Genomic DNA, 25,366 nt, shown 5'->3' on the forward strand with positions numbered 1-25,366 from the left:
GAAATTCACAGGCAAATGGATGGATCTAGAAAATATCATCCTAAGTGAGTAACTCACTCACAAAAGAACACACATGGTATGTACTTGCTAATCAGCGGATATTAGGCATAGAGCTTGGAATACTCTTGATACAACTTACAGACCACTCAAGAGGAAGGAAGACCAAAGAGTGGATGCTTCAGTTCTACTTAGAAGGGGGAACAAAATAAACAAGGAAAGTAGAGAGTGGGAGGGACTTGGGAGGAAGAGAGGACGGGGAGGGGGAAAAGAGGGGCAGAATCAGGTGTGGGAGGAGATGGTGGAGATGTACAGAGGGATTGAACAGAGGTATGTAGCAATGGAGGATAGGGAACTGGGGGTAGCAACCAGAAAGTCCCAGATACCAAGAAACCAAGAGCCTGCCAGGACCCCTCAGGGATGATATTAGCTGAAATACCCCACAAAGGAAGAACCCATCGAGACCATATCCAGAGGTTAGGCATGGCCCTCCAGGTTGAGGAATGAGGCCACCCACCCATCTCCAAAATTTCAACCCAGAATGGCTCCTGTCTAAAGGAAATACAGGGACAGTGTATGGAGCAGAGACTGAAGGAAAAGTCATCCAGAGACTGCCCCACCCGGGGATCCATCCCACATGCAGTCACCAAACCCAGACACTATTGCTGATGCCAAGAAGTGTTTGCTGACAGGAGGCTGATCAGCTGTCTCCTGAGAGGCTCTGCCAGGTCCTGACCAATACAGATGCGGACACTCAAAGCCAACCATTAGACTGATCACAGAGACCTTAATGGAGGAGTTGGGGGAAGGGCTTAAGGAGCTGAAAGGGCCTTATCTGGCATCAATGGGAGGGGAGGCCCTGGGTCCTGGGAAGGCTTGATGCCCCAGTGTAGAGGAATGTTAGGGTATTGAGGTGAGAGTGGGTGGGTGGGGAAGCACCCTGATAGAAGCAGGGTAAGGAGGAATGGGATAGGGGGTTTGTAGAGGGTAAACCAGGAAAGGGGATAACATTTGAAATTTAAATAAATAAAATATCTATTTTTTTAAAAGGCAAAACAAAACTAATAACAAAAACAAAGTAAGTAAGAAATTCTGTCCTAACCACAAGCCAAAATTCATTGAATTTTTTTTATGAGATGTAAATTAACAATTCAAACATTAATTTCTAAAATCAAACATTCTAACACAATATACTCCAGAGATATATGGATTTGATACTCACATACCGACAGTGGGAAAGTATTAAAAGCCTGTTTTCCATAATTAGATCATTAAGTTCCTATAAGAGCTGAAAGCTTTGCTTGTACAGTAAAAACACCACAGCTCATAAATAAAAATGTCTCAAATCTGAGCTGAGGTGGTCCGGGCAGCATTCATCAGCCTAGTGAGACTGATGGCATTCGAACTACAAAGTGCTTCTGTGTTCAGAATAGGCACTGAGGTCGTGATGCAACTCCCAGGAACGCCAGGACGAGTTGCAAATTTGATGGATTCGAATTGATTAATTTTTGGTCATTGAGAAAAACAGAAACCTTTTACCGTTGATAAAGTTTTCATGACCCCGTAATGGTTTGTGTTTAGTTTAATAGCTATGCTCTAAAGAAATAGAGCAATAGCATGTATGTGAAGATTTACTGGCTTGCCCCATGTGGTTCTAGGCTAATAATTGGACAATAGCACTCTCCATCTACAGCCTGCAAAGAAACAAGTAGCTATTTGATCTAAGAAGCTGGATGTCTCGGGATAAGGGAACGGATGATACAGCCCCAGTTGGAACCTGAAGGCCTGGAAGCTCTCTGAAGAGTCACTGGTATGAAGAAAGTCCAAAAAAAGCTAGGGTCTGATGTCCAAATGCAGCGACATCACTGGATACTCTGAGGGAGAGTGGAACTCACCTGTGCTGGCTTCCTCTGTTACTTGAGGCTACAGAGATAAGATAAGTGATATTTCACCCTATGGTCATGATAATTTGGATTCTGAGCAGCAGTATGGAGAATAGAAAGATAGTAATGGTGGAAAATGCCATTCTAGAACAGGTCTCTAAGAAAGTGACATCTGGACTGTAATCTAGAGCAGTGCTTCTCAACCTTCCTAATGCTACAATCCTTGTATACAGTTCCTTGTGTTGTAGTGACCCCCTCCCCAGCCGTGAAATTATTTGTGCTGCTGCTTCATAACTACAACTTTGCTACTGTTATGAGTTTTACTCTTTTCGACACCCCCCCCAAAGGGGTCACAGTCCACAGATTGAGAACTGTTACTAGAGATGATGCCCACATTTGTACCAGATCCTCCATACTGAGATGCTCTCCTATGTTTCAAGCCTCTCTGGGAACCCCAGAGAATTCAGCAGAACTGTATTTACTGTTCTCCAAGGTGTCTCATAACACTATCAGGCTGACCATCATGCTTAACTGTCCTACCCGACCAGTTAGAGCTTTGCATTCCTCTAGACTCCACTAGTGTCTATGGGATTGGTCCAATCCTGAAGGACACAGACTTCTATAATAAGAAAAGCACATCCTTGAGTCCATCTCTGCTACTGACTTACTCTATGGCCTAAGTCATTTGTGAGTATTTGTTTAAGGAAAATTACAGTAGATCAGGGCTTTATACTGTGGACGGGAGCGGCATCAGAATCACTTGGAGGCAGGGTAGAGATGCATGGCAGGGCAGCTCAGATCATGGCAGCAAGAACTCATGGGGAAAATGGTTCACATCACAAAGGACAGATAGCAGAGAGCAAGGCAGGAACCAGGGAAGGTATAACATGCAAAGACCCACAGCTAGTGACTTACTTCCCCCAGCCAGGTCCACATTCTGAACGGTCCATAGTGTCTCCACTGCCAGCTGAGGAAAAAAGCATTCAAGCTATGGGCCAGAAGGGGACACTCCAGTTCCCACCATAACAGGGGATGCAGACATTCGGTCCACAGCATGGTCCTTCTGTCTCCTTCCCATCTCAGAGGCCCACGCTCTATTTCATTCTGACACTTTCCTTCCCACCCTTAGAGTCTACTCCAGGCCCAGGAAGCTCTACACCCCCAGCCCCAACAGCAGGAACCCAGCTATGCAGATAATAAGCCTTAATTATACAGACCACAGCCTGCCTAGAGCCCCGACAGCTCTCCTGAAATGTTCATTCTTAGGACAGGTGCTTCATTCCGATGGCCCAAATGAGATCAGATCACCATGCAGGGAGGAAATAAAGAGAAAACACTCAGAAAGCATGTCAATCAAGCAGGCAGCCTATCTCCCCACTACACAAATAATCAAAGTATAAGACTTGGAGTCAATACTGAAACCAGAGCTAGGAGAGAGTCAGTGGTCAAGCCCTTAGCTAGCGTGTCTGATGCCCTGGGTTCCATCCCCATCATAAGTTGAAGTGATGATTTTTTATTGTATTTGTGTGTGTGTGTGTGTGTGTGTGTGTGTGTGTGTGTGTGTGTGTGTGTTCATGCATGTGTAAAGGTCAGAGGACAACTTGTGGAAGTCAATTCTTGCCTGCCCAAAGATCAGCTTTAGTCCACATCCTTAGAGGGGGGAAAAGCAAAGGGAACAAATGAGGTTTATAAGGAGAACAAGAATGGGCGAACTGCATAAGCTCGTTCTATAAAAGTGAATGTGCTTAGGTGATGTATCTGTTTATGGGGGAATAAAATCAGAGTGGTCGCCCAGGTGTTTGCAGTGGTTACCTTTAAGGAGCAGGCTGAGAGGAGGAGTTTTCTTCATCTTGTGCACATCTGCATTTACATAAGTCTATTAAAAGTTTAATGTGGATAATAAAAATGCTAAAAATATGAGGAGGAGAGAGAATTAAGAGACTAGACACTTAAGATGAAATAATTCTTTTGTTGAAATTTCCATAAAACAAGGCTGAGATAAAAAGACAAAAATAGATGCGATTTGAAAGAAAAGGATGAAAATCAATGCAAAGAAGTTATAACAATCATACATTCAAAGTTTTTGAAAAAACTCACAAAGTACACTACTAAAAATGGGACCGTGAGGAAAGGGGTAGGGGGAAACAAAGGCCAAGGTTCAAAACAGAGAGTGGAGGAAGGCAGATGCTGCCATCGGAGAGCACGGTTTTTGTCTGGCTTCTGAACAGGGGTGGGGGGTGAAGTCCCCTATTCTTGTTCTGAAAGCACCCTGGGCCCGATGAACTTTTTCAGAGCCTGTTTGTGAACACAGGACACGCTGCAGCTCTTTCAATCCACAGAATGCACTTAACACCTGTGTTAGCACCACTGAGCTGAAGGGTCCCCTCAGGACACCCGAGTACCCTCACTAGAGAAGCTGAATGCTGATCCAGACAAGTTTCCTCTTTCATACAGTGGGGAAACATTATGAAGCTCGAAGGTATATAGGAATGCAACATGACAATCCAGCCAATATCACACAGCAGGTATGTGGGAGAAGCTGTGTTAACTCAAGATGCTCTGTCCAGGGTGTACCTGTGGGGGGAAGTGTGTGTGTGTGTGTGTGTGTGTGTGTGTGTGTGTGTGTGTGGTGTGTGTGTATGTGGTATGTATGTGTGGTGTGTATGTGTGGTGTGTGTGTGTATGTGTGTGTGTGTATGTGTGTGGTGTGTGTGTGGTGTGTGTGTGTGGTGTGTATGTGTGGTGTGTATGTGTGGTGTGTATGTGTGGTGTGTATGTGTGGTGTGTGTGTGTGTATGTGTGTGTGTATGTGGTATGTATGTGTGGTATGTATGTGTGGTGTGTATGTGTGGTGTGTGTGTATGTGTGTGTATGTGGTATGTATGTGTGGTGTGTGTGTGTTTGCATGTGTGTGTGTATGTGGTATGTATGTGTGGTATGTATGTGTGGTGTGTGTGTGTATGTGGTATGTATGTGTGGTGTGTATGTGTGGTGTGTGTGTGTGTGTGGTGTGTGTGTATGTGGTATATATGTGTGTGTGTGAGAGGTGTGTATGTGTGGTATTTATGTGGTACATATGTGTGTGTGGTATATATGTGGTGGATGTATGTGTGTGTGTGTATGTCTGTGTGGTGTGTGTGTGTGTGTACCTGTGGGAAGAAGTGTGTCTGTGTGTGTATGTGGTATGTATGTGTGGTGTGTATGTGTGTGTGGGTGTGTGTGTGGGTGTGTGTGTGTGTGGTGTATGTTCGGTGTGTATGTGTGTGGTGTGTAGTGGTGTGTGTGTGTATATGTGTGTAGTACATGCATGTGTGGTATTTGTGTCTGTGTGTGTGTCTGTGGAGGGGCAGGGTGGTGCCATGGCACACTTGTGGAGGTCCAAGGAAAATTTGCAGAAGTCAGTTCTCTCCTTCCACCAGGTGGGTCCCAAGGAATGACTGAACTCAGGCTATCTGGCTTGGTAGCAAGTGCCTTTACCTGCTGAGCCATCAAGCTCTGTTTATTTTTTTCTTTCTATAAGGCTGAGTTTGGGGATCACATATTCTCGTACTGACACTATTTTCTGTTGCATACCTTCAAAGGTTTTGAGAAGCAGATCAATCTTGAAGATCTGCTGAATTCCTTCAATGGGACAGAAGATGAGATTTCACTCAAACACCCATCCATGGTACTAAATAAGATGGGGTTAATCCTTCTCGGGGTCAGAGTCAAGAGAACACTAAGCACAAGAAGCTAACTCCTCTCTCTCTCTCTCTCTCTCTCTCTCTCTCTCTCTCTCTCTCTCTCTCTCTCTCTCTTCCCTTCCACCCCAACCCACTCTTTCTTACATCTCTCCAGGGTCTCACTATATAACTCCAGCTGGGTTGAAACTCAGTATTTAGACTAGGCTATCCTTAAAGTCACACATGTCCACATGTTTCTGGCTCTTGAGTTCTGGGATTAAAGGTGAGGGACACTAGAGCAGGTTGACTGCACTTCCTGTTCCCTTTATTTAAAAACATCAAGTAAAGGTTTCCAGCACAGTGTAATAGAGCTGACTTTTTTTTTCCAAAATAAATTGAGATGATAAGAGATTCTAAAAATGGCCAAAAAATTCTAAAAGTGGACAGTAGGAGATCAGGGACTGCCGTCTTCCCACCTCCACCCCAACCCCAGTTAAGGCTGCCCAGTACACTCTAAGGCCCAGGCCACAACTAAGAGCAGACTAATGAGTACTAGGCTAGCCAATATGGGAAAGGCTCGGACCTGTGGAGGTTTGGACCTGTGGATGCTACAATCCTCCATCAGGCTACCTCCAAGTCACATCTTCAACCCCAAATCATGTTTTTAAGCCAATTTGTTGGGATTCTGTCTATTTTGATAGGAAAATCTTTTTAGGATTAGGAGTTGGCTCAGTTGATAAAACAACTTGCCTTTTAAGTGTGAGAACCTGACTTGGATATTCAGACTCATGCTAAAACAATACTCAGGAGGTGAGGCAGGTGGATCTCAGAGTTCGAGGCCAGCCTGGTCTATAGAGTGCGATCCAGGACAGCCAGGACTACACAGAGAAACCCTGTCTTGAAAAATCAGAAAAAAACAGCCAGGCACAATAGTGGACACTTATAATCCCAGCAGCGGCGAGACAGAGGCAGAGCCTGGGGGATTACTGGAGCTCAGTATATAGCTAGGCCTAGCCTATTTGGTGAAGTTCCAGTCTAAAGAGAAACCCTCTCAAAAGCAGAAGGTGAGTAATGACACCCAAGGTTGTCCTTGGACCTCCACACAAACCCCCACACCTATAACACACGCACACACACACACACACACACACACACACACATATGCTTGCGCACACACACACATACAAAGAAACAAAGAGAAGGAAAGAAGAAAGAACAGAGAGAAAAGGGAAGAAAAATAAGAAGAGAGAGGGAGGGAGGGAGGAAGGGAGGGAGGGAGGGAGGCAAGTGGGGAAGGAGTCTTCTTACAAACACACTCACATTCACCATCATGTCTGGCTGTGAATGCTCCCAGGCTTAACCTACCTGCTCCCATGGCTTTCTTCCGTCCCTGTCCTCTCACCTGGGAGACTCATGAGGACACAAACCCTGTCTTTCTGATGTTTTCTCTTTCTTTGAGTATCCCCAAAGCCAGAAAGAACTTGAAAGGGTCTCCAATGGGTACCATGAAGCCAGTGACTTATTGATCAGAATAAAGAGAAGACTCCAAACTATGCTAGCCCAGAGGTTAGCCACTGTTCATATTCATATGGAGTCTCTATAATGTAATTAGCCCCCAGGGCTCCATCTTCCTAGATTTTCTGTCATTCGCTGGGTGGCTAGCACCAGGTATCCCTCCTGTGTGTGTGTTTCCAAGAGTCCTCAGAGTGAGAAGAGTATCTCACAGTTTAGACAGATTTCTGAGTGCACCCTGGGTGTCTCCCTGCAGCAGCTACAGATCTTGCTAGTTTCTGTTTCTCTTCGGCCACTGTTAAGCTGTTGGCACATTGCTCAGTGCCCGTTAGTGCCAGCCCACTCTTCACCACCAGTGCCACTGAGAAGCTGCCTGCCAACCACCTGTCAGTTCTTGCTCTGGGTGATGCGGAAACACCTTTGGCGTGCGGGCATTTACAAGGTGGGCTGCCTTGACTAAGAAACTCAGGCCCAGTAACTCACGGAGGATGCTGTGTTCAGCATCCTCACCCATAAGGAGAATGCAAATCAAAACTGCAGTGAGATTCCATTCTCATCTGCATGTCGGAATGACTATCATCAAGAAAACAAGTGGCAATAAATGCCAGCAGGGACGGGGAGGGAGACTTACTTAACACTGATGGGAATGCAAACTGGTATAGCCACTGTGGAAATCAGTGTGGAGGTTCCTCAAGAAAGCTAAAAATACAACTTGCATACAAACCAGCTGTGCCACTCTAGGTGTACACCCAAAGGAGCCCAAGTCAGCGCAGCACAGACACCTGCACGTTCGTGCTTATGGCTGCATTACTCACAACAGCAAAGTGAAGGGACCGGCCTAGACACCCACAACGTGTCAAAGAAAAACGGGATGAGGTGTGAGTGTGCGTGTGTGCATGTGGGAGTGTGTGCGTGCACACACAAGCACAGTGGTATATTATTTAGCCATAAAAAAGGGAAGGGATTTCATGTCACGGGAGTATGGCAGGATAATAGATGGAAGTAGGAATTGTCATTTTAAGCAAAATAAGCCAAGCTCGAAAAGACAAATATCATGCTTTCTCTCGTCTGTGCAATCTAGATTGTTCTAAGCCATGAAGTGGAGGGGATTCTTTGAGGCGTAGAAGACACCCAAGAGGAAGCGAGGTGCCTGAGAGGAGGTAACTGGTGGAAAGGCACAAATAGAAATGACGGGAGATGCGTACAGCACTCACGGTTGCTCACGATGCTTAGGATCAGACGAGACAACATATTTTGGAAGCTAGAGAGCTGTCTCACCAATCGAAAGTGCTCACTCGGACACACATAAATAAAATAAATGTTTCCAAAATAAAAGTATTTTGTGTCTTATTTCCTGAGTGGTATAACAGGAGCATATCTCCCCTGTTTTCAAATATTCATCCAAGATATTTACGTTATGGGTCATGTGCTTCACAAGGCCTCTTTAAGTAACCTTACATCATTTTTATTTTTTAAGATTCTTTTATTTTTAGTTATATGTACTGCAAGGTGGGTTCACATGAGTACAGGGGCCCAAGGAGGCGAGAGGCATCAGATGCGCTGGGACTGGACTTACAGGTGATTGTGAGTCTGAGTTCTGAGACAGGAGCTGAGGTCCTCGGGAAGAGCAGCACATACTCTCAACCACTGAGCCATCTTTCCAGCCCTCCATTTGACTGGTTTTTTTTTTTTTTTCAGACATACAGGTTGTTTCTTACTTTTTTTTTCTTACTATAATGGTACCATTGATAAACTTCCCCACATAATCTGTTACTAGAACTGCTTCTTGCCTCAGGACTGGTTTTTAGAAACAGAACTGTGGGCCAAAGGCTACGAGATGTCTTCTTCTAAACTCTGGCCACATGTTATCAGATGGCTTTTCAAAAGCTCATCTAATGTCTTTCCTTTACCAAAAATATTCTTGGAGTTTGGGTCTAGAATGTTCCCTAAAGGCTCAAGTGTGACGGGTTTGGGCCTCCCCTGGTAGCACTGTTTGTCAGGTAGCATCAGGAGAATGCTAAGGTCAGCGAATTAGCGAATTAGCCCACTGAGTAGTTCATAGCTGAAAGGATTATTAGGAGGTAGGGCCAAGATGAAGAAAGAAGGAGGGCAAACACAGGCCTTTGAAGGGCATAGCTTATCCCTGCCTCACAAATCTCTGCTTGGTTCCCTCCCTCCCTCCCTCCCTCCCTCCCTACCTCCCTCCCTCCCTTCCTCCCTCCCTGCCTGCCTGCCTCCCTCCTTCCCTCCTCCCCTCCCTGCCTGCCTCCCTCCCTCCCTGCCTGCCTGCCTCCCTCCTTCCCTCCTCCCCTCCCTGCCTGCCTCCCTCCCTCCCTGCCTGCCTGCCTCCCTCCTTCCCTCCCTGCCTGCCTCCCTCCCTCCCTCCTCCCCTCCCTCCCTCCCTCCCTGCCTGCCTCCCTCCCTCCCTCCCTCCTCCCCTCCCTCCTATGCTCTCCTCCCACAGCAAGCCCGGTGCAGGGATGCCATGCCTTCATACAAACCCACAAGAGTTGAACAGCAAGGGTTTGACGTCTCCAAAACTGAGGTGAAAACAAATCTTTCCAGCCTTAAGCATCTTTTCTCGCCCATTTTTTGTCACAGTGAGGCCAACGAACGAGAAGCTCTCATTTTAGCTTCTCCAGCACCCAGCCTATTTGACTCTTTGCCGATTTGCTAGGAATTCTTCCTGGTTGTCATTTACCAGATCACCAGCAGGGTTAAACTCTTTTATTATGGTTATGTGTTCATATGTACTTGGAGAACTGTGTCCTTTGAGACTGTTCACACTGGGGCATTATTGGGGCTTTCATTGTTGTATTTCACAACTACTCTTTTGGTTGTTATATTATGGGTTTTGTTATTTTTTAGTGTGTGATGTGTGTGTGTGTGATGTGTGGGGTGTGTGTGTGTGTGTGTGTGTGTGTGTGTGTGTGTGTGTGTGTGTACATGCCACATATGCTAGAAAAGAGGAATGTGTACCATGGCACATGTGTGAAGGCAAGAGAACACCCTTGGGGGAGTCAATTCTCTCCTGTCACTGTGGGTTCTGGGGATCAAACTCACACTCACACACACACACACACACACACACACACACACACACACACACACCATATTCCTGACGATGCACATCACACAGGTAATTATTTTTGAAATAGGTCTGACTTGTAGCTCAGGTTCTGAGCTCAAGTTCTGTCTGTCTCAGCCTCTGGAGCCCTGGGAGCTGGGGTCACCATTGACACCACTATGCTTTCAAGACGGCCTTTGATGTCAAGAGGTTGGTGGCTTTGTGTTGTTGTTGGGTTTTTGTTTTGTTTTGTTTTGTTTTTTTAAAGAGCACTTTGCATTCTCATTTTATTTAGCACAGAACGCACAGGCAATTGAAGAATAATGCAGAAAAATCCATCATTTCCTTCATGATTTTTCTATTATTTTATGCTCAGCTGGGCTCTTCTTGTTTCCTTGTAATTTTTCTAAACACCAATTTGAATTTTTATGTATTACAACCCAGAGCAACCCCATTTGTTTGGGGGGGCTTGCTGCTGTGCTTCATGAGGCCTTCCCCTCCCCTGGAGCTGATGGAATTATCCCGCACATTGTATCAGAGTTCTTTATGGTTTCATTTTTATGATTGTCACTTTTGAATAAATTAAAATTAATAACATTTCTGTATAAAAGTAGCATTTGTGACAAATGCATACATGCTATATGATATTTAGGAAAGATAGGCCAGTAAATAGAACTGAAAAGAAGTGAGATGCTGTCCCAATAATGGGCTTATTTAAACAGTCCTTTCTTGTCTACTTAACAGCACATGTTACGGGGTTAGGGATTTAGCTCAGTGGTAGAGCACTTGCCTAGAAAGTGCAAGGCCCTGGGTTCAGTCCTCAGCTCTGAAAAAAAAAAAGAGAAGAAAAGAAAAAAGGAAAAGAGCACATGTTACTTTACTTCTTCTTGGGGCTTCTTGCTGCCCTGAGGTGTCCTTACTGTGACAAATCCTTGGACACTTCTGGCTTCTTTAACTCTTCTTGGGGACCGCTGCACCAGTTTCCAGCCAGTTGAGGCTTGGCATTTCCCCTCTCCAGATGCAGTTCCTCAATCTTCCCTTGCCTCAGACTCAGGAGGGGCACTGTTGTATGTAACAGCATCCCTGGCCTCTATATTAGATGTCAGTCACATCTTCCTCTAGCCAAAAAAGTTGCCTGATATTTAGTTTCACGTTATTATATCAAAATACCTGAGGTAATCAAGCTATAAAAAGAGGTTTATTTTGGCTCACTGCCCTGGAAGTTTTAATTGAAACTTCGGGATGTGCCGAATGAAAACCATTCGTCTCGTGGCGACTGGGAGGCAACTGGGAGGTGACTGGGAGGCGACTGGGAGGCGACTGGTCGGCGACTGGTCCCAGAATCCTCTTCATGGTTCTATTCCTTAATGATCTAACTCCTTCTAGGCCTTGCCTCTCAAAAGCATCATCGTCTGGGGATGATGCTTAAACACATAGAGAAGGAAATGCTCGTGCCAACCACATGCCATGGGACACTCATCCTAACCACATGCCATGGGACACTCATGCCAACCACATGTCATGGGACACTCATGTCAACCACATGTCATGGGACACTCATGTCAACCACATGTCATGGGACACTCATGCCAACCACATGCCATGGGACACTCATGCCAACCACATGTCATGGGACACTCATGCCAACCACATGTCATGGGACACTCATGCCAACCACATGCCATGGGACACTCATGCCAACCACATGCCATGGGACACTCATCCTAACCACATGCCATGGGACTCTCATGCCAACCACATGTCATGGGACACTCATGCCAACCACATGCCATGGGACACTCATCCTAACCATATTCCATGAAATACTCGTGCCAACCACATGTCATGGGAGCTAAGTTATAGTTTAGCAAGAACATGCTCCTCGTGAGCCAAAACAAGTACCTTTGGCAGGGGAGGGTTGTTATTGGAAATATGAATTTGATACTATTTTTCCTCCAAGAGAGCGAAATCAAGCTTGGTGTATGACAGAGAATGGAAACAGGAAACAGAAACTAATAATGACAAGGCTCTTTTTTTTCTTTCCATTTTCATTTGTGAGTACATTTTTAATGCAAAACACGGACATGAAGCATTCATGCAAGTCAAAATATTTAGCCAACAACTCCATAATAAGCATAAATAGAACAATTTAGGTTCTTTCCCTAGACCATGTCAGCCTTTGGATTGTTTTAAAGAGGGATGTCTTTTATTAGTGATAACAAAATGAGGTTTGGTCATGCTCACTTGTACATTTCTTTTTAAAAGAAAGTTATCCTACATGCAAGTGCATTGTTCTATGGATTTATCTGTTGTTTCTGCAGTTTACTATAAAATGCATTGAGTGGTGTATTCTGTCTTCATTCATTCATTCATTCATTCATTCATTTTGGTTCTAGGTAGGAAACCCAAGAACCTACATACACTAAACAGAAATTCTATTCCTAACCTTGAAGTATTTCTCCTGTATGTGGTATGTGTGTTGCACATGCTCACATGAGTGTCTACATGCATGTGTGCATGTGGGTGTGTGAGTGCATATGTGTGTGTTAGTGTGTGTGTGTAGTGAATGTTTGTATGTGTATGTGGTATATTTGTGTGCATGTGTATATGTGAGTGTGTGTGTTGAGTATGTTTGTGTGTGTGTGCATATGTGTATGGTATATTTGTGTGCATGTGTGGTGTATGGTGTGTGTGTGTGTGTGTGTGTGTGTTGAGTATGTTTGTGTGTGGGGTGTGTGTGTGTGTGTGGTGAATATGTTTGCATATGTGTGTGGTATATTTGTGCATGTGTTTGTGTAGTGTATAATATGTGGGTGTGTGCATGTGAGCCTTATGTAATGAATATATTTGTATGAGCATGTGTGTGGTGTATAGTGTGTGGATGTGTGGGTGTGCATGTGAGTATATGTAGTGAATATATTGTATGAGCATGTGTGTGGTATTCTTGTAAGTATGTGCATGTGCATGTGTGGTATAGTGTGTGTGTGTGTGTCCCCGGGATCCCCCACCTCCCCATCCCCAGCACTGAGATTATAGGCATTGCCTTCATGCCTAGCTTTCCTGAGGGTGCTGGGCTTCCAGTCTCATGTCCTCTGGTGCCACAGGCACCGACTGAGTGTTGTCTCGGTTTCTGAATCTTACTTTTAATGCCATGGAAAGGCTAGCAGGCTTTTATTTCATGAAGAAAACCAACCTGTGGGGTTTAGGGTATAATAATGTGCAAGTTAGCCACCTGAGTGTCCTGTTACCAGCAGATCTGGGGGCGTGGCCTGAGACTATGTGTCTCTAACATGCTCCTGGAGTGACCCCGATGACCCAGAGATCAGACTTGGGGGATGAAGGTTCGTGAGCATCAAATCCACACAGCTAGTGTGTGGCTCTGTGGGGATGTCGGTCCACACGACAAATCAGGCAGTTATCATTCATGTAGACTATACAGACTTTTAGCAAGATAGCCACAAAGTCATCATCCAAAGCAGAGCTACTTACTTTTCAAGTAGAAAGGGACACCAGGCATAAAACAGTCTGTCCAATGCAAATAGAGCCTTCTGGTCGCACTGGATTTAACAGGCGAGTATCCTCAAATGAAAAAAACTGTCTTTCATTTATTTGTTAAGGGGGAAAGTGCACCGCTTACTCCAAGAGGAAGTTAGTGGTGAAGCCATAAATAAAGAATGGGGATGAGAGGAACAGATTTAATTTACATAGCTGCTCAAAATGCCATTGATAACGTTCTCCCGGAAAGGCAGATAAAGACGAGTCACTAGAGGATGGAGGGGATGTTTCCTGATGATAGGAAGAGACTTAGAGCCCAGAAACAAAGGGGGTGGGTAAACAGGCAGTTATCTGGGGTGTGTGGCAAGCTTGCTGCAGTGCTGAAGAAAAAAGAAGTGAGGGGGATGGGTTTGCAAGAAGCTGAGAACAAACATTTGCCTTAAAGTAAGGAACCTGTGGGCAGTTAAAAGGCCTGGTGAGGCACTGTGGCTCAGCGGTGAATAGGAGCTCAGCTCGGAAGGCAAGTTAGATGAGATAACACCTTGAATAGAGCCTGGCTTTCCCACTCAAAGAAGAACAGACTTGGAGGCAAATGTAATTACATTTTATAAGATGCTGAGCTTGTCAGTCTGGGTGAATACTGGGCGAAGTGGATGACTAGGGGAAATAAGTTGATCAGACATGGCAACGAGCTAGATGGGTATACACCAGATGGCTTCCGGTTTCCACCAGAGGCTGCCCGACCCCACCACTCCATGATGGTCTACATACTCCAGGCTAGATCTGCTGAATCAAAGTTTAGCCAGGCCAAGAAACAGAATTCTCAGCTGGGCACATGCTTTTAATGCTTTAGACAGAACAAATGGATCTCTGTGAAATTGAGGACAGCCTCATTACACAGTGAGTTCTAGGCCAGGCAAAACTATATGGTGAGACCCTGTCACGAAAAAATTAAAAATTTAAAAAAAAATTTGTATCAGCACCCCAAGTCCCTTCCCAATCGTACCCACTTCCAGGAATAAGTAGGTATCCTACCTATAATCCTACAACCCTACCCTTTCAAGAATCAATTCCTGCCCAGCAGTGGTGGCACATACCTTTGATCCCACCATTTGGGAGGCCCAAGCTGGTGGAAGCCAGTCAGGTCTACACAGTGAGTTCTGTGGCTTCCAGGGTCACATAGAGAAACCCTGTCTTGAACAAAACAAAAACAATAAAACAAACAAAAAAAGGTCCACAAGGCCTTTTTTTTAAAAAAGTCAATTTCTTGGAGCTGGAGAGATGGCTCAGCGGTTAAGAGCACTGACTGCTTTTCCAGAGAACCAACACATACATGGCAGCTACATCTCTCTGTAACTCCAGTTCAAGGAGATCCAACACCCTCACACAGACATATATATATATATGAAAGCAAAACACCCATACAAGTAAAATAAAAATAAATAAATTATCAGAAAAAAAAACTCAATTCCTTGTTTGGGCTCATAGTTTTACCACATAAAATGCCCCAGAACAACCTGTTTGCATTTCCTATGTTGCTGAATGCCATATACACATGATCTGCTATATGAATGAATGCATGTTGCATTTGAGATTTGCTCTTGCTAGTAGCTGTGGCCTCTTTTCAATACCACAAAGCAGAGATCAGAACGCCATAGGTCTGTGGGCAGCTGTGTCTTAAACACACAGTAGTGAAAGACAATTAGGCCTGTTTACTTCCAGTAGCCGGTGGCTGCAAAGCCTGAAGCCAATGAATAACATACATAACAATGTATTCAAATTTATGTATCCATCCCCCCCTTTGAATGGCCATGTGAGTGACTCCCAGTGTCCTGGAGGCTATCACGGACACTGCCTCCATGAACACTGTACATGATTCCTGGTACCCAAGATGGTACACTTCTATAAAGTATGTATGTGCCAAGTCAAGTAACAAAGTTCTAAAATTATAGCTGTAGACACCTGGTTTTGCAAAGTGATTCTGTCACTCTCCATGAGTGCTGCAGCATGCAAGCATTCCCATGGTTCTGCATCTGTACCAACACGGAGCATCCTGCTTGGTATCCCTCACTGTCTCTGTTGGCTATCACTGCAGAGGAACAGATGGCCTTCAGAACTCACAAGGCAGTAGGGATTGTCTCACACCTGTTCTTGGGTTAAGAATCCAGAGATGGCTTAGTTGGATAGTTCTGAGTCTCTCAAAACTCTGAAGTCAAGAGGTCAAGATGTTATCAAGAGCCGCAGTCATTTGGAGGTTGGACTGAGTGGGGGAAAATGTTTTCCGGCTCCCTGATACAGCGGATGGCTGGGAGCCTCCATTGGTTGGACCATAGGAACTGCTTATGATAGGACAGCAGGCTTCCCCAAGCAAAATAATGGGTGTGGGGGACCCAGATAGAACTCGATGTGACTTTCATAAGCTAAACTCTGGAGCAGTATATCACCACGCCTGTCATTTTCTGTTGATCCTATGAACCAGCTCTGATACTACATGGGAGATTACAAACACCAGGGCATGGGCACCGCTCAGGACCATCCTGAAGGCTGCTGACCACCCACTGTGGCTTCAGTTAAAATTGATTGTTCATATGCTGAGAATGTTTGCATTGGTATTGGTCGTGAGGTTTGCGAGTATTTTGGGTTTTTTCCCCCTGTGGGCTTGTATTTTTTCTTAGTGACTTATAGTACTTTTGTTTTAATTGTTTAGAGTCAAAGGTTTCTCTATGCACCCCAGTTTGGCTCCAAACCTGAGATCCATCTGCCTCGGCCTCCCCATTGGTAGCATTATCTGTGTACCGGAACTTTTGGCTTGAAGGGTCCTTGTTTTCTAGATAAGACACCTTTTAGTTTGCATTGCAACTCTTTTCCCACCATGGGTTCATTTTCTCACCTTTTAATGATGTCTTCTGTTTCCTTTTGCTGTTAGATATCAAACTCAGGGCCTATGGAAAACAGTCGAGCACTCTACCACTGAGCCATATCCCTGGCCCTTACTAATGTCTTTTAATAAAGAGAAGTTCTTATTTGAACAGAGCCAAATCTGTAGCTGGTGATTTGTATCTTAAGAATTTTCTCCTGAGGTCAGGAAAACATTCTCGTATTATCTTCTGAAAGCTTTATTATTTTGCCTTCTAAAAGTCAGACCCATAATGCTCTTGGAATAGATTTTGTGTAGGTATGATGTAAGGGTCTAATTTTACGTTTTCTCTCTCCTGGTACCCTATTGTCCCTGCACTGTTTATGAGAACACTGTCCTTCCCTACGGTTCTGCTGAGTCACCCTTGTGATGCCTGTTTCCAGGCTCAGCCCTCTGATCAATGATTCCATTTGTTGGCTCTAATTCTCAGGCCACACGTTTTTAAGCAGATCTTTGTATTAAGTCTTAATATCGTGTCCGGTAAGATGACCAGCTTTGTTTCCAAGAAGCACAAAGAAAAATGATGCACTTCGTCCTCCTGAGTGGGTGTTCTGAGGAGTAACAAATGGTTTCTGCCCTTAGGAGTGCCTAAATCCTGATAAGCCTTTAATATCTAAATGACATCTCACCTTGTCTGTGACATCTTCCCCAGGTATAGAATTCCTCACCTCTGAGAAGGAAGGTCCATCCCTGTCAAGTGGCTAGCCACACAGATTGCTGATTCCAGTGACTGCTTTATTCCCCATTCTAAAATGCAATGCTCCAGAGGCTCCTTCAAGGCTGGCATCTCATTCAGGGTTGTCAGTCTAGCACCAGACCTATACACAGTAGATGCTCAGTAAGTATTTATGACATCAGTGTGTTTTCATCGTTTGAACTGCTACTTAATTATCCACACGGAGCACCAGAATAAAGAGTGAATGTTACTCCCCAGACAAATCTTCAACGGTATCCAAATTCTAATCAGTAATCACTCACAGACTTAGCGTTCAAACTATAATGTGATATTCAGCTAACTCCAGGCTTACACTGTACAGCTCTTATGCGCTCTCGCTCTCTCTCTCTCTCTCTCTCTCTCTCTCTCTCTCTCTCTCTCTCACACACACACACACACACACACACACACACACACACACACACACACTTCTTGCTTTCTACTCTCCTCACAGTTGTAGGCTCTGTAAAGAGCAATAGGAAGGCAGGCAGTGTCAGCATCTTCTCATCTCTTGCTGTCCCAATCCTCCTGTCTTACCACCCACCTTGTAGCTGCCAATGCTGGCTATCCCTGGGGCCCCTGTATAAGCCTTCAAGAACCCCTGAAGGATGATACCTCTTCCTAGGACTACTCACACGACCAATGCCCATGAGCTCAAGGGCGCTTCCCTTCATCCCACCAGAATTCTTATCCCAGGGATGTAAGATGAGGTTCTGGCCAAGCTAGTCCTGTGCCAGTTGTTAAGCTGTTATCTCTCAGCCCCACACCCAACACTGAGGTCTTGTGATCCAGGAGCCAGCAACTAGAAGAACATGTAACTGCATTTCGAGCTGCTTCCTGCTAGGTTCTGTCCTCTGAGGGCATTAGTGGGTGACTGGGGCTGCAGAAGGAGCAGGCTCTTTCTCTTCTTGACAGCATCCCCTAGCAATGTTTCCTCTCTCCTGATACTTCCTCCCATGATCCCAGCTGATCCCAGTCTACAGCTGGAAACTGTCCTGGGAAGACAGCCCCAGTGCATTTTTCTTCAGTCCCAGCCCTGGCATACCAATCTAAGCATCAGTGCCCAGAGAGCCTGTCTCCAAGTGTTAATTCCATCTTATCATTATTTCTCCAGAACTAGGAGCGTTGACATTCCCTTCAATTGCTTCCTCTCTGATAAATCAATACTATCTTCATCCAGTTTTAGTTACCTGATTATCTTATTTCTCGTTTGTTTGTTTTTGTGAGACAGTCTTGAGCATCTCAGGTTGCCCTCAAACTCACGGTGTAGTTGAGATAACCTTGAACTTCTGATTGCTAGGACTTACAAACATGCCTCGCCACACCTAGTTTCTACTTAACAGTCCTTTTTGTTATATTTTCTTATTAAGCAACCAATAAGGTTTCTACCTGGGACTGACAGAATAGTCCTGATTCTCAGCAAAGCTCTTTCCTGTTCTTGTGAATTCACACCAATAACCCCAATGTAAAAAGTCTAGGTGCCGTCCTCAGGAAATCTGAGCTCTCGCAACTTTTAATGCCAGACATAAAAGAAGCTATCTAAAATTTCTCTGAGTCTATCTGACCAACTGAAATAGGAATGGCAAAGGCTATCCTCTTACTTGGTTTCCACTGCTGCACAAAATATCATGACCAAAAGCAGTTCGAGGAGAATGGTGTTTACTTGGCTTACATGTCTCTATCACAGTCCGTCACTGAAAGAAGCCAAGGCAGAAACTCAATCAGGGCAGGAAGCTGGAGCAGGAGCTGATACAGAGGCCATGAAGGAACATTTTTAGTGGCTTGCTCAGACTGCTTTCTTCTCTGACCCAGGCCCAACAGCTCCCATGTCCATCATCAATCAAGGAAAGTCACCACAGACTTGCCTACAGGTCAATCCAATAGAAGCACCTTCTCAATTTAAGTTCCTCCCAGAGGATCCTGTGTGTCAAGATGACAAAAACCTAACCTGTACATCCATCTTCAGAGGGACCTCAACAGTGAAAACTAATAAAACTTAATATCTCAAAGAAATGTCCATTAAAGCCACTCTTGTTGAGAGGAAAGGGTTAGGGATGGGTCAACCAAAACTAAAGGTGGAGTCTTAGTTAGGGTTTTATTGCTATAAAGAGACATCATGACCAAGGCAGCTCTTATAAAGGAAAACATTTCATTGGGGCTGGCTGACAGTTTCAGAGGTTTAGTCCATTATCATCATGGCAAGAAGCACGACAGCATGCAGGCAGACATGGTGCTGGTAAAAGAGCTGAGAGTTCTGTATCTTTATCTAAAGGTAGTCAGGAGGAGACTGGAATTGTGTACTGGGCAGGGCTTGGGCATAAGAGACCTCAAAGCCCACCCCCACAATGACATACTTCCTCCAACAAGGCCACATCTCCTAAGTATGTCACTTTATTTGGACCAAGCATTCAAACACATGAGTTTATTCAGCCCTATTCAAACATACGGCAAACTAATAGAAATGCACTATTTTGTAAGCTTAATTGTCGTTCTATTGCTATAAGAGACACCATGACCAAAGCAAACTTTTAGAAGAAAACAAGTGGGGTCTTGCTTACTGTTTCAGAGGGGTTTAGTCCATTATCATCACAGCAAAGAGCAAGGCGGCAGGCAGGCATGGTGCTGGAGACGTAGCTGAGAGCTTTACATCTTGATCCACAATCAGTGGGCAGAGAGAGACTGGACCTGGGGTGGGCTGTTAAAACCTCCCTCAAAGCACCCCCCCAATGACACTCCTCCTCCAACAATACCTCCTACTTCTTCCCAGACAGTTCTACTAACTGGAGACCAAGCATTCAAATACATAAGTCTATGGGGGCCACTCTTATTCAAACTACAGCATAAACTAATTTAAAATATATTTTTCTAAAAAAGTTAGTTTGAACACAGATTTGCTGCCTGAGTGAAAAATGCTCCCCCCCCCAAAGAAGATAAAAATTATTAAATGAAAACAACAGTGCCAGGTGTGGCACTCTATTACTTGTTGACTAAGGAGGTTCCAGAAGCCCCCATAATAACACAGGCTACTTCCATTGCTCTTGGTTCCCACCCTAACTAGATGGTTAGACTCTATTACTGAAGACACAATACACTTTGGTTACAGGACACAGAAAAACCAAGCTGGAATTGACCTGAAAACTTCCTTTCTGGTGGCTAGCTTTCATTGTGCTAGAAGATGCTATGCAGATCATGGAAGGGGAAGGGGGCCCAATGGTGTTACCTGTCAGTGAACCCTGAATACCACAATATTGACTTTCCAGTAAGGTACCTACTAACTCAATAGTGCCACAAGGCTACGTGCTGATTTCTGATTGGAGTTGAGGCTTGCTCCACAGGAGTAATTAATCCCTATTCTATAAAAGCAGTCAAATCTACACAACTTGGGAGGCCATAGACCCTAGCAGGAAACCTATTATTGTTGTTTTATTAAGTAAACATGTTGTGAACTGCCTTCTAAGTATGTTTTTGCACCAGCAGATTAATGCTTTTCTCAACCTTAGCCAAAGAAACTTCTGTGGTGGGCAGAGGTTAAGGCAAGGACTCAGAATTGGTCAAAGTTCTGAGAGAGTGACTATTGAGTATTCAGGCCTCCTGCTCCAGATCTGCTTTTTCCCTTGGGGTATCCAAGCACTTTGCACACCAGGCTAGACTGGAGGGCAGGAAGCTTAGCCAGAGTGGGTGGGTTAGGCATGAGGGAGGGAGAAACAGCCTTCTTGAGAGACAGTTTTCAGTGAAACAGTTCTCTTTATTGGAGGGGAACAAAAGCTATACAAATCTCAGAGTGGGTAGGAGTTTAGGGGGCGTTGAGTGTACATCATTAGTAGGGGCTGGGGTGCTGGAGTGCTTCATTTGCATAAAGATGAATTCCAGATGTTTGCCAGACATGTCCTTATAGGGAGAGAGGAAGGTAAACCTGTAACCTGGCCACCAGGCTATGTGACTACCTCAGGGTGGCAGAGGTGGAGGTCACAAGACCATGTGCTCAGAGCAAAAAAGAAGCAGTCTTTTTTTTTCTTCTTTCTATTTTTCGGAGCTGGGGACTGAACCCAGGGCCTTGCATTTGCTAGGCAACTGCTCTACCACTGAGCTAAATCCCCAGCCCAAAAGAAGCAGTCTTATTCCTGTCAGAGTCAGGCTGAGATTTTCTGGGTTTGAACACATCTCAACCTCACTCTTGCTCTGGACCAGTACTCCCAGTTGCATGGCTTTCTGACCCCACACAGCCCTAAACTGAGTAACTACATCAACCCCCTCAAGGATGAGGGGACACCTGGAAAAAGGGGGGTGAATGGGAGGAGTGCCATGAAATACTTCCTGTGGTGTCATGGCCATTGGCATGGCAAACTTCTGTTTGCGTTTCTGTTACGGTCACCTACACAAGGTCAAGCCAGCAAAATCAGCCACCATTCCAAAAGCCAGCATTAATTGAACTCAGCCAGTTTCTACCACCACCACTCTCACTCAGAAAAGGAAGAAAGGAAAAAGAAAGAAGAGAGAGAGAAGGTAGAAGGAGGCATCTGGGAGTTATCAGTGGGGGTGGGGAGAGCTAGGGAGAATAAAGCCAATGCATACATATATGAAGTTGCCAGGAAAAACAAGGATGGGACAAACGCTTATTAAAGGCATGTATTCGTACACTCCAGCTCTTGCCTAACACAAACTCCCCAGGACAATTCTGCATGACACGTGTCATTTGGCCAAGCCTTTTTCTGTACTAGCGCAATGGCAGTCTGTGTGTGTCACCTTAATGCCACTCAAGTTCATGCTTCCCTTACCACTTTAGGAGTGTCGCCGCTCTTCACAAGATGGCTTCCCAAGCCCGGTGTCTGGCTAGGAGCACCAAGGGACCAAGTTCTGACAGTGTGTGTGAGTGGAAGCAATGTTCACCACTTCTCTCCTGACTCATAAAACTTCACTTGGTCTCCCTCTCTTTCTTCTACTTTGAAGCAGAAAATGCCAAGACCCAAGGAGATGGTTGTTACAGGTCCTAGTGTGGCAGAGACAGACAACAGTGTGAGTGTGTGTGTGTGTGTGTGTGTGTGTGTGTGTGTGTGTGTGAGGGGAGGGCGGATTTTATGATCTTATACAACCACCAGTATTCAAACATGGAAATCAATCACCCTAATGTCGCCTCTGTCTCCAACCCGCAGAAAGGAGCGACACCACGACGTTCTTCTCGAAGCAGTTTATTCAGGAACCTTTCTTTCTGCATGCAAGCAGCAATCTCTCTTTTCTTCCCTTCCTTCTCCCCCCAGCCCCCGAGCACACTCCCTTATATCCTCCCTCAACTCCGCCTCCTCAGTCCAGACTGTGTAATCTCAGTTCATAGGTCCACGTCACATGGCCTGATCTTGCGTCATGGTGCGCCTGTGCAGCTCTCACAATGGACGTGGCTAGTTTCAGGTCTGTGAGGAAGTCAGGTGCTAGTCATGAGACTTAGCTGCAGTCCCAGGCGCCATCTTGGGACTGCTGCCACACCCGCTCCCCACATCCTTTGTGACTGTATAGCTCAGAATGGCTCCCTACACCCTAACGCTTATTAATTTTAATTAATCACTTCCCAAAGGTCCCACATATAAACACCAAAGTTAAGTTTCTACTCTCCTACCCTAGTACTTCACGGTGCCATTGAAGTCCAACTTGAATTTCGGAGGAGACAAAACATATTCAAAGAATCAGTTATTATATTAGTTTTCTAAGGCTTTGTCCTGGTTAATCTTGGCTGTTTAATCCTGGTTGTCAATTTGACAGGATTCGGAATCACCATGGAAACACACAAAGATGTTTCCAGAAAGATTTAACTAGTGAGAAAAGAACTGCTTTGAATGTGACCAGCAGTATGTCGTGGGAGGGGTCTTGGCCTTAATAAGAAAGGGAAGAGAGCAGAGCACCAGCGGCAATCTCACTTTACTTCCTGATTGCAGGAGCAATGTGACAGCTGCCTCCCACTCCTGCCACCAGGACTTCCCTACCATGATAATTTATGTCCTTTCTTCAACTATGACTCAAAATAATCCCTCCCTTTCTTAAATGGCTTTTGTCAGGTATCATATCACAGCAATGAAAAAAATCAACTGACTTTTCCGTAACAAAACATCATCAACTGGGTGGTTTAAATAAGAAAAATATGTATTTTGTCACAGGTAGGAAGGTTAGAAGTCCTAAGTCAAGACGTCAGAAGGCAGAGCTTCTCCTGAAGTCTCCCTCACTTTAAAAAAAATTGTTTATTATATATATGTACAAGGTATCTGTCTTCAGACACACCAGAAGAGGACATCAGATCCCATTACAGATGGTTGTGAGCCACCATGTGGTTGCTGGGATTCTGAACTCAGGACCTCTGGAAGAGCAGTCAGTGCCCCTAACCACTGAACCATCATCTCTCACAGACATCCCTGGTGTCTCCTGGAATATCAAAGTCTCTTCTTATAAAGACATCAGTCAGTCTGTATCAGGCCCAGTGTAGTTTTACCATTGTTCCTTCATGAAGAGCTCTGTCTTCAAATACAGTCATAACCTGAAGGGTTAGAAAGCCAAGATATGAATTTTGAAAGACACGATTTATCCCATCAAAATTCTCTCCTCTCTCTCTCTCTCTCTCTCTCTCTCTCTCTCTCACACACACACACACACACACACACACACACACACACACACACTGCTTATGCCCTTCCTCTCCTGATCTCTGTCTTTCCTTCATCCTCTCTTCCCTCTGTCTTCCCCTCCATCTAGTAAATTAGCTAGAAGAGTTTCCACGAAGTAAGAAAGCACGGGTGGAGTGAACTCCAAGAAATGTCATTTGATTGGTGTTGCAGGAACAAGCTCACCAAAGTGGATGCAATTTTGCGAGTCAGAGAGAATTCTGAGTGTCGAAAAGACAGACAAATTACCCAACTCTAGTCAGTGTGAGCCTTTATTTCTGGTCACCTCAGCAGTTGAAATGCATTTCTTGAACCACTTTGAAGTTCTAAGACATCATCTTCTGCATAGGAATAGGCAAAAAGAGAGCCCAGTTAAAACCAGACCACAGCTGTGCGTGTGGTGTGTTTGCCTGTGATAGCTCACTTTCCAGCTGCTCAAGGAGAGTATTCTTTTTACATTTTAATAACTTTTTTAAAAATCACTTTTCTGAAAAAAAATCAGTTTTTCTATGTATGTATTTATTTACTATATATGTGGGATATGGATCTGCATATCCCACTGTGAGAGCTTCGCAGTCAGAGGACAACCCACAGAAATCAATTTCTCTCTTTCTGTCATGTGAGCCCCTGAGTCTAACTCGGGTTATCAGACTTGACAGCAAGTGCCTCTTCCTGCTGAGCCATTGCCTCGCCCATTAATAATGCATTTTCAAAGGGAACTAAAACAATCCTTTTGTTTTATTGTACTGGCTGGTTTTATGTGTCAACTTGACACAAGTCAGATTCATCAAAGAGGAAGCACCCTCAATTGACAAAATGCCTCCATAAGATCCAGCTGTAAGCCATTTTGCCAACGGAGGAGGGCCCAGCCCATGATGGATGTGGCCATCCCTGGGCTGGCAGTCCTTGGTTCTATAAGAAAACTGGCTAAACAAGCCAAAGGAAGCCAGCCAATAAGCAGCAACCACCTCCACCCATGGCCACTCCCACCCATGGCTTCTGCATCAGCTCCTGCCTCTAGGTTCCATCTCTGCTTGAGTGCCTATCCTAACTTCCTGATGCATCTGGAAGGGTAAATCAAATAAATCCTCTCCTCCCCAACTTTCTTTCTGCTCACGGTGTTTCATAGAAGTGATAGAAACCTTAACTAAATCATTTATACTCAAGAAGAATTAACAAAGGATCTTCAGCTCCTCTCCTCTGTGAGTTACATTTCTCACTGCTGAGACCAAGGGCCTCAAGGAGATAGTGTAAGAACAGAGTGGTTTGTAAGTGGTATATCAGGTCAGAGAATAGCATCAGGGGCAGACCTGGGCTACTAATGCATTTCAGCCAGACAGGCCCCTTGTCTCAAGGTTCTACAACCTACTTAAACAGCACCACCAGGTGATCGAGCACGAGAGCCTGTGAAGCACATTCTGACCAAAATCAAAGCACCTTAGAAAATACATCGAAGGCATGCACATAGAGTTGCTAT

General features: G+C 44.8%; 1 protein-coding gene across 12 annotated transcripts in view; it reads right to left on the bottom strand.

Moving 5' to 3' along the window:
* The window catches only part of LOC134485175 (uncharacterized), a 174,726-nt gene that overhangs the window by 110,569 nt on the left and 38,791 nt on the right, over positions 1-25,366 (bottom strand). For 3 of the 12 annotated variants that reach the window (XR_015652488.1, XR_015652485.1, XM_087607739.1), the window contains one exon: positions 17,202-17,351. Coding sequence is in view for 1 of the 12 variants with exons in the window: in XM_087607734.1 (XP_087463860.1) it covers positions 2,796-2,830 (35 nt within the window). In the remaining 11 variants the exon portion in view is untranslated. Of the gene's footprint in view, positions 1-2,795; positions 2,848-3,097; positions 4,500-16,292; positions 16,559-17,201; positions 17,352-22,419; positions 24,231-25,366 lie in introns of those variants that run through there. The other 9 variants (XR_015652482.1, XR_015652483.1, XR_015652484.1 and 6 more) reach the window with 6 other exon arrangements.

The sequence above is a fragment of the Rattus norvegicus genome, chromosome 1 (assembly GCF_021556685.1).
Source record: "Rattus norvegicus strain SHRSP/BbbUtx chromosome 1, alternate assembly SHRSP_T2T, whole genome shotgun sequence".
NCBI lineage: Eukaryota > Metazoa > Chordata > Mammalia > Rodentia > Muridae > Rattus > Rattus norvegicus.